At 42.1% G+C, this 15,397-nt stretch overlaps 1 protein-coding gene across 2 annotated transcripts in view; it reads right to left on the reverse strand.

The window, feature by feature from the left end:
- Positions 1-1,219: 1,219 nt before the first annotated feature.
- Positions 1,220-15,397, reverse strand: part of ANKRD50 (ankyrin repeat domain containing 50) — a 39,402-nt gene continuing 25,224 nt past the window's right edge. For both annotated transcript variants that reach the window (XM_058803569.1, XM_058803570.1), the window contains exons 4-5: positions 6,404-9,951; positions 1,220-4,189 (exon numbers count right to left, since the gene is read on the reverse strand). In XM_058803569.1, coding sequence (XP_058659552.1) covers positions 6,407-9,951 — 3,545 coding nt within the window. In that variant the 3' untranslated portion in view covers positions 1,220-4,189; positions 6,404-6,406. The remainder of the gene's footprint in view (positions 4,190-6,403; positions 9,952-15,397) is intronic.

The raw sequence follows: 15,397 nt of genomic DNA on the forward strand, positions 1-15,397 counted from the left end.
AAAATTACATTTTAATTCTAAAGGTCAATCTGTTTATATTACCTACATACATATTTGGACTCTTTTGCCAATAAGATATGGAGTCCCATACCCTGTTTCTGTGACTCTTTGTAGCACAAGATGATTAGGATTTAGATCAAGGCCAAACTCTCATTGCTGTCTCCCCAAGGGCCTCCAACTGAAAGGCTTTAGTTTGCTCTGCCAAACAATCTCAGCCTTCTTGTGGAAAATGCATGTAATACACAAGTCAAATTGTAGCAGGGATCTCACAGAGGAGGTGAAGCATTATTTAATGGGATTGTGTATATTCTATAGAATAAGAGGTTTAAAACAGGTGTTAAGTAATTTTATTTAAATATTATTACAGTGCTTATCTGAAGAAAATGTCTGTCTCTGGGACATAATAAAACTTATTCAAAGATCAATTAAGTGAAAATTCTTTGCTGCAATAAAAAATAACCACTGAATTAAAGCATCTCATACTTTGTTATTTCAGACTGAAAACTTAACAAAAGAGGGCCAATAATTGCTGTGAGAAACAACAGAAACCCACAGAAAACAAGACAGCAGATAATGACAATTTTGCTATTCACCTAATCTCAGCAATCAGTGGAGCTGTGTGTACCAGCTGCTGGGATCTGTGTGAACCAGAATACCTTGGGGGGGAAACCTGAAGCATCACTTGCAGAAGGGACAGAGTCCTCCTGCACACTCTGCAGAGAAATCATGGTGGCTCTACCAATCTGAAGAAGTGAGACAAGATCACAGGGCCAAAGGGTATTATTATTGCAAGGACCAGAAAACTTCCCTACCTTTTCTAATAACACATTCAAGACAAATGAGTAGCCACCATCAGTAAGAGTTTTTTCTTCAGCTGAAAATACTACAGAGAAACACTCATCAAAGCAATAATTAACAAAACCCATATGAACTTGTTAAGAACTTACAGCAACTGAAATAGTTAATTTACTGGCCCTTGTGGTATTTACAGTATATAATGGTCACTTGGAAGAGAAGGACATGCAGCAAATCTTCTCCTGCATATGCTCAAAGCCACAGGAATTAATGCCAGGCTCTGAGGTTGGCTAGCCTGGGCTGCATACTGGAAACACATATCACGCTTCATTTAGTACTACATGAAAGTTAATCAAGTTTAATAACCTTTTCCTGAAATGTCCCAGGAAATGAGATAGAAAAATTAAAACAGTTAGATGGCTGCTGAAAAGCAAATATATTTATTATGCACTTTAATATACACAGGGATTTTCGCTTAATATAATACAAGGAATAAAATAAAAATTTTACAATGTGAAATTCATTCAATGTACATTAAAGGCTATTTACAACCCACTCCAGGAAAAAACAGTCTATCTGCAAACCAAGTTAACTGAGGAGTTCAGATGGGGAATATTAAGCATAACAGACATTTGCATAGCAGAGTAACTGAGGAGGGAAAACACCTTTTTAGTTTTTAAAAAATGGTAATGTTTTCAATACTGATCACAGAGAAGACAAAAATGCATCAATTGTGCCTCAGTATCTCTTAATGCATTTCTCTCCAGATTAGTTTTTCCACATGCACACAGTATTGATATCCATGTCCACAAAACAGTCTTTTTCCCCAGCTCTCCCACCAAGAATTTTGGATGTCTTGTGGAGATCCAAAATTCCTGGAAGGACCAGCGAAATGGGATGAAGAGAAACAGGATTCCTGTTTTATTCGGATTTTTTGGGTGGTGAGAAGTGCTGCCCTGGCAGAAGCAGCTGTGCTGAGTCACTCCATTTACAGACGGGAACGGGCAGGGCACAGGGAACAATGGGGGAACAGCAACTTTGCTTGGCACACAAACCCCTCACAAATGGCGATGCTAAAAATCACACGCAACAGCAACGTGGAATTACACAGACCATCTGAGAAAATAGATGATTTAAAGCAATTCCTGCCCCGTTCCAAAGGGATATTCCAATGTGGCAGTATTGTCATTCTGAAAACGTTTTTGACAGGTCACTTTCTGCTCATTTGGAGACAGGGGTTTCCCCAGTGACTGTTTCAAATGTAAATACTATTCACACAAAACCCACCAGACTATCTGTAAGCTGTGGCCCCTTGTGAAATTGGCCGTATTTTTACGTCCTCTGTCCACAAGGTGCAACTAATAACAACACAATAAAATTAAATAAATATAATCCCAATGACAGTCAAGGTCAGTAGAAAAAATGTTGGCATTCAGGGATCCCTTTCCACAGAACAAAACATACATCTAATCACTAAAGAAAGTCATATTCTTGCACAGTATTGCAAAAGTACTACTCTTGAGGTTTGGAACAAGTTTGCTGAGAACATTTTGGTACTTTCTCTTTTCTAAACCACTAACCCTCTTAAGGCCATTCTGCCAGACTCCTGTTATGTTTATTTTATAATTGTCCCACGGGGACAAGAAATTCAATACATGAAACATTCAGAATAATCCATATTGCTGTGTGTCAGCTTCTAACATCTAATTTTACTATACGCTGAATGCCTGACTATAAAAGATTCTTTTTTGACATTTAGAAAAAAGCAAATAAGAATGGAGGTGCAAGATTTAAAAGCAAAAAAGTATTCTGATGACAGTTGATCATAATAACCAGACATGGAGCCCTTCAGTGCCTCAGAATATGCACTACATCTACATCCAGGGGCCATTTATCAAAGTTTAAGGATCTAATTATTCATCTACGAAAAATAACCTCAGCTCTCCATCATCTTATTTCTGGAATGATCAGAATTAGAGTATGAAAAAGATGAAACCCAAGCCTTTAGAAGAAACACTTGCATACAAAAATAGGCTTATTTTCTAAAGAGCAAGGCTGTGTAATGGTGAATATAGTAGAATATAGCTTGCATTTGTAGGAGAAAAGAACCCACTTGTTTTGTTTTATCACTTGCAGAACTGTGCAAGTAAGATGTGCACATTCGAAGGGAAAACCCACACTGCTCACTTTCACAACAACGACCTTGACTTTGCTCTCCTTCACACCAATAAAATAGTTCTGCTGTAGGAGCAGGAAGCCAGCGTTCCACTGTCCATGGCTGGGCTCTCCTGACTGCTGATTCACCGTGCTCCAGGTACAGAGACACGCTGGCTCTGCCTAATCCCCGTGAAGCAGTACCCACATTCATACAAGTTTGTGCTTTAAGGAGTCACTGTCTCAGACAGGGCTAGCTCAGCCTCCTCTGTACTCCCCAGGCAACGCTGTCGCTGTGCTTTTCCACTGCACTCCTGCTGGCTATTCCCTCAGCCTCGCTCACAAAGGGTCTGTATTTCCCATGGTTTGCTTTACTGACATTCCCAAAAATAGTCCTTTACCTTGGAAAAGAGAAAGAGCTGTTTCTAATGTATAGAGATATCCAAGAAAGCAGGATCAGACCTTTTAGCACCTCAGACATACCCATATTAGTTACCTCATCACCATAGCAATAACAGAGCCTATTGAAGACCAAGTGTCCAAAATTTGCCTATTGCTTTCAGTGGTCCCAGTCTGCCATCCAGATTTGGTGCTGTAGTACCAGAGTAGATTTTTGCCTCTTAAAAATTCCAAAGACACTGCAGGTGGTTGCAGTCCGACTTCATTGCCACCACTGAACAGCAATTACACAGACAGAACACACAAGTACAGTATTTATAAAATACTGTTACAAGACTTGTAATTCTGGAGGGAACCTTCTGAAGTACACGGGGAACTGACAATACATGACAACAATGCTAATGTGACAAACTCGTTGCTTGTTTTCTTTAGCCACAGAAAAATAAATACAAAAAAAAGCACTGCCTTTTCCATAACACAGTTCACTGTGGCACATGCACCTCTACCAAGCGATCTGGAACAGGAAATCAGAATTCCTGGTTCTTACCATTTTCAGCTGTGCTCAGGGAAATACAGCATATATCTTTCTGCAATTAAAAAAAGTGCTGATTCTCTGTATTAAATACAAAGTACACAAAATAAAATTTCGAAGCACAGAGGGTTATACTGAGAAGGCAGCCTGAAAATGTAGGCACGTTACAGTAATTAAGGTAACTGAACTGTAGGAATCACATTCTTGAATTTCTAGGTGGACTAAACAAGCACTGTTTGCTTTCATCCCAGCCAGCTGATAAATCATCGGGAGCAGAAGCGCTTCTGTTCACAGCATCATGGAATTGGCCTGGAAGTACAAAATAAAAACAGTGAGCTTTGAAATAGTCTGTAACACAAGCAGCATAGTCAGAAATGGAGCTGTGTCATCCCGAATTAAAGTCAAAAGCACAAAACAACAACCTGATGAGGAAAAGTGCTTCCTGCCTAACACCGGTCCCGTGATTGATTCCCTGTGCCCTCTGCCAACCCAAGCTCCTACAAAGTCCCCACAACAGGAGATCATCCTGGAAATGCTGGGAAGCAGCAGCCAGGAAAGGAAAGCCATTCCTGTGGTGCTCCCATGGAGTATTTCTGATGTGATTCCCCACAGGTGACTCATTTATCCACCAGTCAGGGAAATTACCCATTTTTCTGCTTGAGATTTGGCAAAAGAGGAGGTAAATTACAGCCTGTGCCAAGCACTTCATAATCCACACAGATTTGTTCTAAACTCCCATGTTTATGGTGACGCTCTGGAAAGTGTCAAGAGAAAAGCAAAAGAAACCATTTGGTTATCCACACCTCATTTTTTAGCCATTTGCACAACCAAGAACTTCATTGAGAGAAACCCCGAATTTTCAGTAACACACCATTTGTTCCAGACAAAGCAAAGCCAAATTTTAGTATTATATGTGGAATGTTCAGATTTCTTTATATGCTGATTACATTTTAAAATAAAGGAAGATGGAAAGATTCACCCAAACCAGTCTTTTGATGTCAGGTCAGGTCAGATGAACACGCTCCACATCAGAACCATGCAATGGATTTACAATAAAGTATAACATGAAAGCAAGCAGTGAACATCAGGTGGAGGCACGTAAGAGTTAGGAAATACATTCCTTAATTACACGTTTTAAAGTTTTACAGAAGCAGGAAAAAATTACAAATAAATTCTAATCCTGTTTGGGCTTGATGTGCTACTGTGGGAATCTGAAGTCCTTGTAACTTTTATGAAGATCTAAGGACTTTTCTCTCCCACCTGATGATTCCTCTCTATGCTTGTTCCTGCTGTCCTGCCCCACAGCTCATCTGACCCTTTGGTAAAATTTGCATTTCACAAATGTGCAGGCTATAGTGCAGATGTTTCTGAAACACTGTATTGTTTCAAACATTTTAATTGAACCAAAATGCCAGCCCAACAGGGTCCTGCACAATGTTCTATAGCTTTGCAATTCACCTCAGCTGTGTCTACAGATATATTCCATTAAAATCAATCTCCAGGACATTTTGGGAAAATGTCTATTTATGTGTTTTTGACAGCTGAAGACCTTCCATGTATGGGTTCTGCACCACCTGCAACTGTCCTAGAAACACTCTGTCTCTGATGACCTGCAGCAGAACTGAGTCAGAACTGGCAAGAACATTCTTGTTCTAAGGAAGAGCAGCCTGAGCTGTCCAAAATGCTGCATTCACACACAAAAAAATGCTTTCAAAAATAAGTGAGCAAGCGATAAGAGGTGGGCACACCTCTTATTCTGCTTCTCCGAAATTCCAAAAGGAAACATATTAACACATCCCGAATATCCTAAAAAATATACACCTCAACAGTTCTATTTTTCTCCCTCTTCCTATTTTAGCTGACTCACTGACAATTCATGTCTGAAAAAGAGACTTATAATTACTTTTCAGCTTAAAATTCAGTATTGGAGAGAAGGTGAGATATCTAAATGACCTCCACTGATTAAGAACAACAGAATGGTCAGAAAATTGGTACTATAACATAGATTATAAACTTACACTAAGAAAAGCCACTCTTTTATAGGAGGATTACCTTTAACAGAACCATAAAATCAAAGCTTTAGAATAGTATTTTATACTTATGCTCACTCTTGAAATCCACATTCAGAGAAATGGTTGCCTATAACTTATAAGAACCTTCACAAACTTTCTGAGGACCATTTTTGTAAATAATGAAATAAAGACTGTATCTGAAAATATAAAGAACTGAAATTCTCATCTGTCCTTGCATATGAAAATCCAATTCCAAATCACTGCCACCTGAAACTCACTTATCAAAGACAGTGGGGCACAATTTGAGCGAGTGAATTCAACAGACAACATGACAGCGATCCAATTCCTCTATGGCTGGTGCTTTTAAATGACAGCAAAGGAAATACTTGACAGGTTAACATTTTAACATCATCACGTAAGCAATTATGATGGTAAATTATAATAAAATGCAATTTTAGCACATTTTAAATGAAATGCAGGCATTTTGTTCCTTTGTGACTGGGTAAGTTACCTTTTACAATGGTGTTTCCTTCTTGTAGTTGAAGCTTGGGTCGCTACCTTCAATCTGAAGTTTTAAGGCTTGCTTAAGGCTGAGCTCTGTCTCTGCGGGGGGATAGCCTTCCAACACATCCTGATGCCCTCTGTCCTGCACTGTTCGTGGGACAGAAACCCTGCCAAGAAAAACCTGATTGCTCTGAAGGTGGTAATTTGGATTTGTCATAATGCCATTTCTCTTCTTCTGCTCCCCACTCTGTTGGTGAATCAGGAACTGCTGCTGAGATCGACCAACTTCTTGCTGAGCTGGAGGGACCAAAATCTTGCACTGGGGCTCTGGAGGCATCGATTTCAGCGGCATGCTTGTGCCAGATTTGGCAATAGGTACTCGTTTATCAAACTGAGTCATTTCATACTCTAACACTTTGGGTTGGGAGGAACTACTCTGCTTTATTTTTTTTCCAGCTGACCCAGACTTGCTGGAGTTGTCTGTTTTGCCCCCTTTGTTTGCTTTAGTTGATTTCAAGCTAGGCTTCACTTGGCTCCATTCAAACTCACTGCTGGGTGAATTGTGATTTTGACTTAGGGAATGAGTTGTGGAAGAAGGGGAGACAATGGACTGCCTGCTTCTGCTGCGTGGCAGGGAATGCTGCTGGATTTGCTCCGTGAAGGACAGGCTGTGGAAACTATCGATGGGCACCGTCTGAGCGGTGGCTGTTGAGGACGTGGTGCGGAGAGAGGAATTTTTGGAGCTTTTCAGGGAATTATTTGATAAAGATGACTTCTGACGGTCAACCGTAGAATCGGGAGACTCTGAAGGAGAACTGAAGGCGTGTGCAGGCCCATTGGATAATCCCCGCATCCCAGGCTGCATGTCCCCTCCAGTACTCCCTGAACTATTGGACTTCATGGTTAAAGACTGCATTTTAGAGGAGACTGATTGTAAGGGCTTCTGCTCCATTGTGTGGACTGGAGACGGCGTACAACCATTCAGTGTTGATGCACCATATTTTTCCAGTAATTTGATAATCTGGGAGTGTCCATTTTTGGCAGCAACCCGCATAGCAGTGCGCCCAAATTGGTCAGCGTGATTGGGATCAGCACCATGCTCCAGTAATATCTGGACAACGTCAATGTGCCCCTCTTGGGCTGCAATGCAGAGTCCAGTAGCACCTTGATTACAAGTGTGGTCGACCAGAGCCCCATGCTCGATGAGAAGCTGCACAACCTTCACGTGGCCTTGCCATGCAGCAGACTGCAAAGCAGATCTCTTCTCGTTGTCTGCAGCGTTCACGTCAGCGTGGTACGTTATCAGCACCTGCACCATCTCCAAATGGCCCTGCCAGCAGGAAACATGGAGCGCTGTTCTTCCTTCAGCATCGCTGGCTTCGACGTTTGCACCATTTTCTAAAAAATACTCAGCCATTGTAAGCTGGTTTTCTAATGCTAGGATATAAAGTGTCGGCCGGCCATCAGCATCTTTGTAGTTCACATCTGCTCCATGGCTGAGCAGTAGCTCGACTATATCTCTATGACCTTCTAAGGCAGCAACCCGGAGAGCGTTTCTCCCATCATAGCCTCTCTGATCAATGTTGGATTTGTTTTCCAGTAACATCTGCACACAATCATAGTGACCTTCCTGTGCAGCTAATATGAAAGGTATCCGTCCATCATTATCAATTTCATTTGTTCTAGCACCTTGTTCTATAAGAGCTTCACAGATCAACCTGTGACCTTCAAAAGCTGCCATGTGCAAAGGTGTCCAGCCTGCATCGTCTCTGTGATTTTCATCTAGCCCCCTGTCCAGCAGAGTCCGTACTACCTCAACATTGCCCTGTGCAGACGCTATGCTCAGGACTGTTCTACCTTCACTGTCGATGCTGTCAACAGCTGCACCCCAAAACAAGAGAGTATTCACCACCGAGGCGTGGCCCATGGAGGCTGCTGCCAGAAGCGGCGTCCGGCCGTTGTTGTCCGTGTGATCAACGTCAGCTCCTCCTTCCAGGAGCAGATCAACCACATCCACGTGTCCCTCATAGGCGGCCACCAGCAGCGGAGTCATGCCATCCTTGTCGCAGTGGTCGACCTCAGCGCCACGGTCGATGAGGAGGCTGACCACCGAGGCGTGGCCCTTGCTGGCCGGCACGCAGAGCGCAGCCACGGACAGCGCCGTCCTGCCGTCCACGTCCTCGTGGTTCACCTCTGCGCCGTGGTCCAGCAGGTGCTCCACGATCTCCTTGTGCCCCATGTAGGCAGCGGCGATCAGAGCCGTCCTGCCCTCGTTGTCGGCTTTGTTCACTTCGGCCCCGTGCTGGAGCAAGTTCAGCACGATGTCCTCGTGCCCTCCCCACGCTGCCGCCCTCAGCGCCGTGCGGCTGTCGGCGTCAGCGCAGTCAACCTTGACGCCGGCGTAGAGGAGCGCGGACACCACCTCGGTGTGCCCTCCCCAGGCGGCCGAGCGCAGCGCCGTCCAGCCGTCGTGGTCCGTGTGGTTGACGTTGGCCCCGCAGCCGATGAGGCAGTTGACTACCTTGGTGTGGCCCTGCCGGGAAGCCAAGGTCAGCGCCGTCTGCCCGTGGGCGTCTTCGATCTCCAGGTCGGCGCCCCTGGACACCAGCAGGTTGACCACATCGAGGTTGCCGCTGTAGGCCGCGTTGGCCAGCAGCGTTCTCCCGTTGGAATCGCACTGGTTCACGGACGCGCCGTTGTCCAGCAAGGTGCGGATGGAGTCCTCCCTCTCCAGGGCCTGCCGGACGATGCAAGACGTGCGGTCGTCTTCGCTGTTGACGTGAGCACCGGCCTTTACCAGCAGCTGTAGCACCTCTTGCTCTTTAGGAATTAAGGTGGACAGGGAATCTTTGACAGGTGTGCCATTCCAGATCATCCACAAAGCCAGCTCCGAAGTCTCCAACTGTAAATTAGAATTAATGAGATGCAATGCAAACTCTTGCGCTTCTAACGGCGATAAATTCTTTGCCCGGCAGGTGTAACTCATGGCCAGCATTCTGTGTCCCTCTGCGGCGTTACACAAGTATTTCTGTGTGCAGTGCTTCACATCCAGCAACCACTCTGCAAAACTGTAATGAAACAAGATTTTTGTATTTCCAAGGCCATCGATAAGGACTTTGGACAGGACATCCAATTTGCGTTGAAAGTCCTCCATCGTCATCGTCATGTTTTTGGTCCACACCGCTTGATACAATTCCGTGGTGGTCAAGGGCCTGCAGGCTGCAAGAATTACATTAAGGATGGGCTGGACCTTTGCAAACTGTTTTCTCACAAAAAGTCTCTGACAGAGCCAAAGGTAGAGGCCATTTAATGTTCCTGGAATATCACGGATCTCCCGCAACATGATAAAATTCTCCACGACTCCGTCTAGGACACGCTCCAGGTACAAAAAGCAACCGCTGCTTTTGATGTGAAGCTGATTCAGCATTTCTGCTGTTTCCTTTGTGAGGTGTTGTCTCAGGGCTTCTTCCTGGTCCAAACGATGCAGAATATATTGCTGCACATCTTTCACAATGTAAGCCTTTCGGAGGTCATCCAGACTTATTTTTCGAAAACCTGTTGAGAGGAGAGAAAGTTGTAATTATTTATGATCCAGCTCTGCTTAACTCAATGTTGAAAGAAGAGTAAATAAAAGCCAAGACGTTTTTGGGTGGGGAACACCCACAGTAAAATATTTTCCCCTGTAAACACAGTGAATATAAATTAATTATAATAGCAGAAAACTTTGATGATTAGATGCACTGTTATCATCTATTGTAAGAAAAAATAGGTGCTATTAACACAAATAATATTGAAAATCACTCTGAATTAGGCATTGTGTGTCTGCCTTGGACAACACTAAACACCTAAGCAAAACCATCAAAACTGCAACTGAAATAAGATTATTAAGTATTATTATATTATTAAAGAAGTAATCCCTTCTCCAGTGTGGTTAACAATGGAATTCTAAGTAATTTTCAGCTATTTAGCTTAAGACAATTATTATGTTTATTTAATTACAGAAGAGGGTATTCACACCTGCTGCATATGCATGATTAAATGCATATAAATTACTAACTTGACCACCACAGCTTCTTTTAAAAGCTTTTATGATACAGGAGAGACACTCAGAAATAGTTTTAAACATCTTCAGACCTGCGCACACTGAAATTACCTACTTTTTGCAAGTGAGGACTGAGTTCTAGATAAACACCCTGGTTCTTGGGTAGGTGACTCAATGTATAAAGACATAGGTTCTCTCATAGTCATCTCTCTTTGTTTTCCCAGCCTGTTTACTCTTTAGAGGGAAAAGGGACATTATTTCATACACACAGACGGTGTCTGTGCCCTCCCCACTCAAGGAAAGGGACACCGTTCCCAGCAGCACGTGCAGGGAAGTTCCCTGCGCCGCCGTAGGACTCTCAGGAATGGGGCTGAAGCCAGGCAGAGCTGTGTGGACGCAGGGCTGCCTCTGCCATCTCAAACATTTGCTCTGGTAGGGCCAAGGTAAGCACTTGATGGGGACCTGCCCTCCCTGATTAACGACACGCCGCGTGTTTGAACGCTGCCCTTGCAGAAGTTACGGGAAAACCACAGCGGTCACGGAGGCAGCAGCTGCAGTGACTGCATTCAGGCCAGAACTGCACCTCACCTCTCCAGGGACAGCTTGTCATCCCTTCCTTACAGCCAGATCAGCTAGTCAGACACACAACCAACTGCTCTTCAAACCAAAGCTGAGTTACTGATCTCTAAATTACACTGAAGGAAAAGCAAGCATAGATCGATGTGTTCAATTCAATTCCAGCCCCATCTCCACAGAAAAAAAATCATTTTAAGTGAGCCTCTGTAGGATGCTGCTTCTAGATCTATGTTTTTATTGTATTTAAACACTGTGGATCACACTGCTCAGTCTGTGAGGTTGTTCTGACAGCAAATTCAGGCTGGAAACAGAGCTGTGGTTTTTGCTGCCTGGTGGCTTCAGGAGACGTTCTGAATGTCCCCTTAAGGTCATTCTGTTAATTGTTTAGTCTACATCAGCACTGTACAAACACCACAGATGAGAAGAGAGAGGCCAACTATGGAAGTGTTACTAAAATATTTTTGCTTCCCTTAGTAATTATGGAAGTACTACAAACAGGACTGAACCAACAGAATACCTAAAACAAAATCATGCTTCTCCATGAAATGAAATCAGTGGAGAGGACACTTTTGCCCAGTCAGTTCAGAGGATAAGATTACACAAGCAAGATTGACTACTTGAAGATTTTGTAATCAAAAGGCCAGAAATAAGCAAGATTATTTTGTCCATTCCAGAGGCTTCTTCTCTTTTTTTGTCTCTAAAAGGAAACATAGAAACAGCTTTATCCACTATAATGTGCCACAAAATTCATGTAATGTCCTTACCTGACCTGTAGAATGGCATAATTCATTGCTTTACTATGTATTTTAATAAAATATTCTGTATGTAACTTTGTGAAGCCCTTAATTCTTGCACACAACCCAAATAAAAAACTTTGCTGAGTAAGAGCAGACAGTGCCCTGTGATTCTGCAGATCCCAAGCTCCCACTTGAAGTGAAAGGCTGTTTCTAGGTCAGGATCCTTCAGAAGACACAGAAGTGAAAAAATAACACCAAAACCACTGCTTGGTTCATGGACCCACAGTCACATGCATCCAAGGAGCTGTAATCAGGGACAAATGTCCATTTGCCTGGCTCATGTGTGCAGAGGGAACAGCTCTGGTTTGCTCCATCTGGAGCAGACACAGCCACCCTGCTCTCTCACCTTCCCCTGAACTGCCCTGCTTCGCCTCACACAGATCTGTCCTCGTCTCTTGGCTCAACAGGAACAGGCAGGGAGCTCTGCAAAATCATTCTCTGTGTCTTTAGATCTAAGTGACCCTGCTCACAAAATCCCCAACCTCTCACATTAATCCCATGCCCACATCCTGCCTCCCAATATATACCTGCAAACGTAAGCTATTTTTATTTTTACATGGTTTGTTTTTTGAGTAGCAGATTTCATTTCCCTGCAATGAGAAAACCCCCATGGACTGGCACAATAGCAATCCTGAGATTTCAGCTGATGTTCAGTGTTGCCTGACTAATGATTACACTTCACCTCCCCTGACTCCCAGCCTTCTCAGGAAAACTTGCAGTGATAACTGTTTAGGCGCCTCTGTCTCAGTCTCTGCATCCCTGCTGCAAAAACAAAAGACTTGCCTGTCTTGCAAGCATTCTTTGAAAAACAATTTTCATTTTGCTTTCCAAAATGAGTGGGAGAGTGAACAAAAAACCCCCTAAGGCCTCCAAATAAAAAAGTAAAAAAGGAAGGGTTTGTATGTTTGGCATTTGTTTTTCCCTTTAAATGATGTATCAGTACCCAGAGAAGCTGTGGATGCTCCATCCCTGGCAGTGTTCAAGGCCAGGTTGGATGGGGCTTTGAATAACCTGGGATAGTGGAAGGTGTCCCTGCCCATGGCACAGGGCTGGAGTGAGATGATCTTTAAGGTCTCTTCCAACACAAAACATTCCAAGATGATCTGATTACTTTATTCCATACTAGAGCTAAAAATACTACCCTGATCTGTTCTTACCTGAGGTACACCAAATATCTAAACACTTCAGAGAGGTAAATAAATTTCAGAAGGCTTCAGAGCAGTTTTAAACTATTTGATTGGCTATATGTTAATGGAAGCCAAAAACTGCTTTTTCCCCCCCTTTTCTGCAGTATTTCCATACATTCTTTGCTAATGAGATCCCATATATTGTATCTGAAATTAAGCTTGGATAGCAAGAAGCACACTACACTCATACAGACCTTCACACATCCCAGGGATGAAACACCCTTTAAGGACTGGGATTAACAAATTGCCACTGCAACAGACTTTTGGACATGAAACATGATGTTAATTTTAAACACTGCATCAGACCATACCATAATAAGCAAATAATTCAAAAGAAGCCTTATAGATAGAACTGAATTTTTTAAAGTCTGAATTTTTTATTGCTAGCTTGAAGAAGGAAAACAAAGCTATGTTTTTTTCCCCCAAATATCTGCCTAAATGAAGTCATTTTACATTTCCAAACAAAGGTTCTGCAAACTTGCTTTTCAACCCTGCTCCATACAATAACTCACTTTCATGGATAAGAAGTACCAAAATATTAAGAGAAAGCTCATTTTGTTTCAGATGCATTCCCATGAACTACTTAAGCTCAGCAAAACAGAAGTTACAGTAGACAGAACTTCCAGTCCCACGACCCTGCTTCTTGCATTGTTAAAATTTTTCTTACAACGCATCACTTTCAACCCAATGGGAGCTCCAATACAGATTGTTCTAATTTATTGCATTTCTGGCAGTTCTGTAAACAAATCTGTTCCAAATGTATTGCTTGGCAAGACCTAGGGCCATTCAAAAGGGGGAAAAAAGTATCTTGGTTATAAATACTTTTATAGCATGTCAACCTTTTCATATTTTAATGGTAAAAAAGCTATTAACTAGCAAGTTTCAATACTTAAAAATATCCTTCCACTTTCATATCTCTAAATGGATTTACATAACCACATAACAGAAGTTCAAAATGCATTTTAATGTATTTAACTGAATTGTAAGCTTTAGAGAAATCCAAATTATTACAAACATGGCAGTAATTTGGCATTAATAACTTATGCTGCTGATCTAAACAGGCACTGAATTAGGTACTTCTGAGGCCATTTATGCACACCTGCTCACAAAGAATAACTTATCCAGCAGAGCAAAGGGCACCTGGAGACTCAGGCAGCACACTTAGCTTTTAGTGCATTTGCAGTACATTGTGCATTACAAATGTCTCTGCCTCTTCTGCAGGTGCTACGAGACACTGAGGCTGAAATCTGCTGCTCTCACTGGTCCGTGTCACTGCACAGAAGTTTATTTAATTAGATCTACAGGTAATAGTCCATTTAAAACAATTTAGTCTTCCCTCTTTAATTACAAGGCAATTAAACTCCAAGTTCACACACAACTTTTTACAAGGAAATATGAAATTCCCCAGTACAATGCTTTCAAAGTGGTAATGAAAAGAAAGGACACAGTAATTAAAAGCTCCCTGTATTTTCCCAAGCATTCTAAAGAATTTTTCTTTCCAAACCCCAAACCTAAACAAGAAATAAACTTTTTCAAAGCTTCAATATTATAAAAGTAAATTTTACAACCACATAAATATATAGTTTATCTTTTACAGTAAGAACCCAACTCCCATAAAGACTTCAAAGAAACATGAAATCATCCAAATAAATTCCGACCTACAATGAAAAATTAGAGGACAACTTAGATTTTTTATTTTGGAAGCAATCTCTCCTGAAGTAGTCTCATGCAATTTATTTTCTGGAATGGCAGAAAGGCTCAGCTTCAAATCTGGCAACTGATTTGCTTTGGGGATTCAGCAATAGAATTACCTTAGCAGCTCTAATCTAACCCCAACAGTGAGGTTTCTGAGAGAAGCTGCACTGCGATTTTTTTACTATATTTCTCTAAAATTTTCACATTTTTGCTTATTTTTTGATTTTTTTGGAAAGGCTGTAAGGAAAACAACACTCCACATCTATTCAGACATTTAAGCAGCAGAAACATGAGAAAAACATGTTCCTGAGATTTCCAACCAAGAACAAATTCAGATAAATACCAACTCCTAAAAGTTCCTGTCTGTCTTGAACTGAATGACAAATAAAAGGATGAGTGAAAAATGGATGACATTGTCAGTTCCTGCCTGGATGAATGCACCTTAAAAGTTGCCTCTGAGGCTAAACTGAACCCTTTCACCTCCACTTTTGGTTTTTTAATTGCATTTTCCAGTATCTTTCTGGTATTTGCCATTAACTTCATGAGAACTGTGGGACCCTGAGATGTGACCCTGCACAGGTTGTGCTGCCACATGCACAGATACTTGATTTATGCGTCTAGCAGAAAAAGAATAAATTAGGTAAATGCTTATTAAAAAAAGAAGCCTTTTAAAACCATTTGTACATATGCACTTTTTCCTATTT

The sequence above is a fragment of the Ammospiza caudacuta genome, chromosome 4 (assembly GCF_027887145.1).
Source record: "Ammospiza caudacuta isolate bAmmCau1 chromosome 4, bAmmCau1.pri, whole genome shotgun sequence".
NCBI lineage: Eukaryota > Metazoa > Chordata > Aves > Passeriformes > Passerellidae > Ammospiza > Ammospiza caudacuta.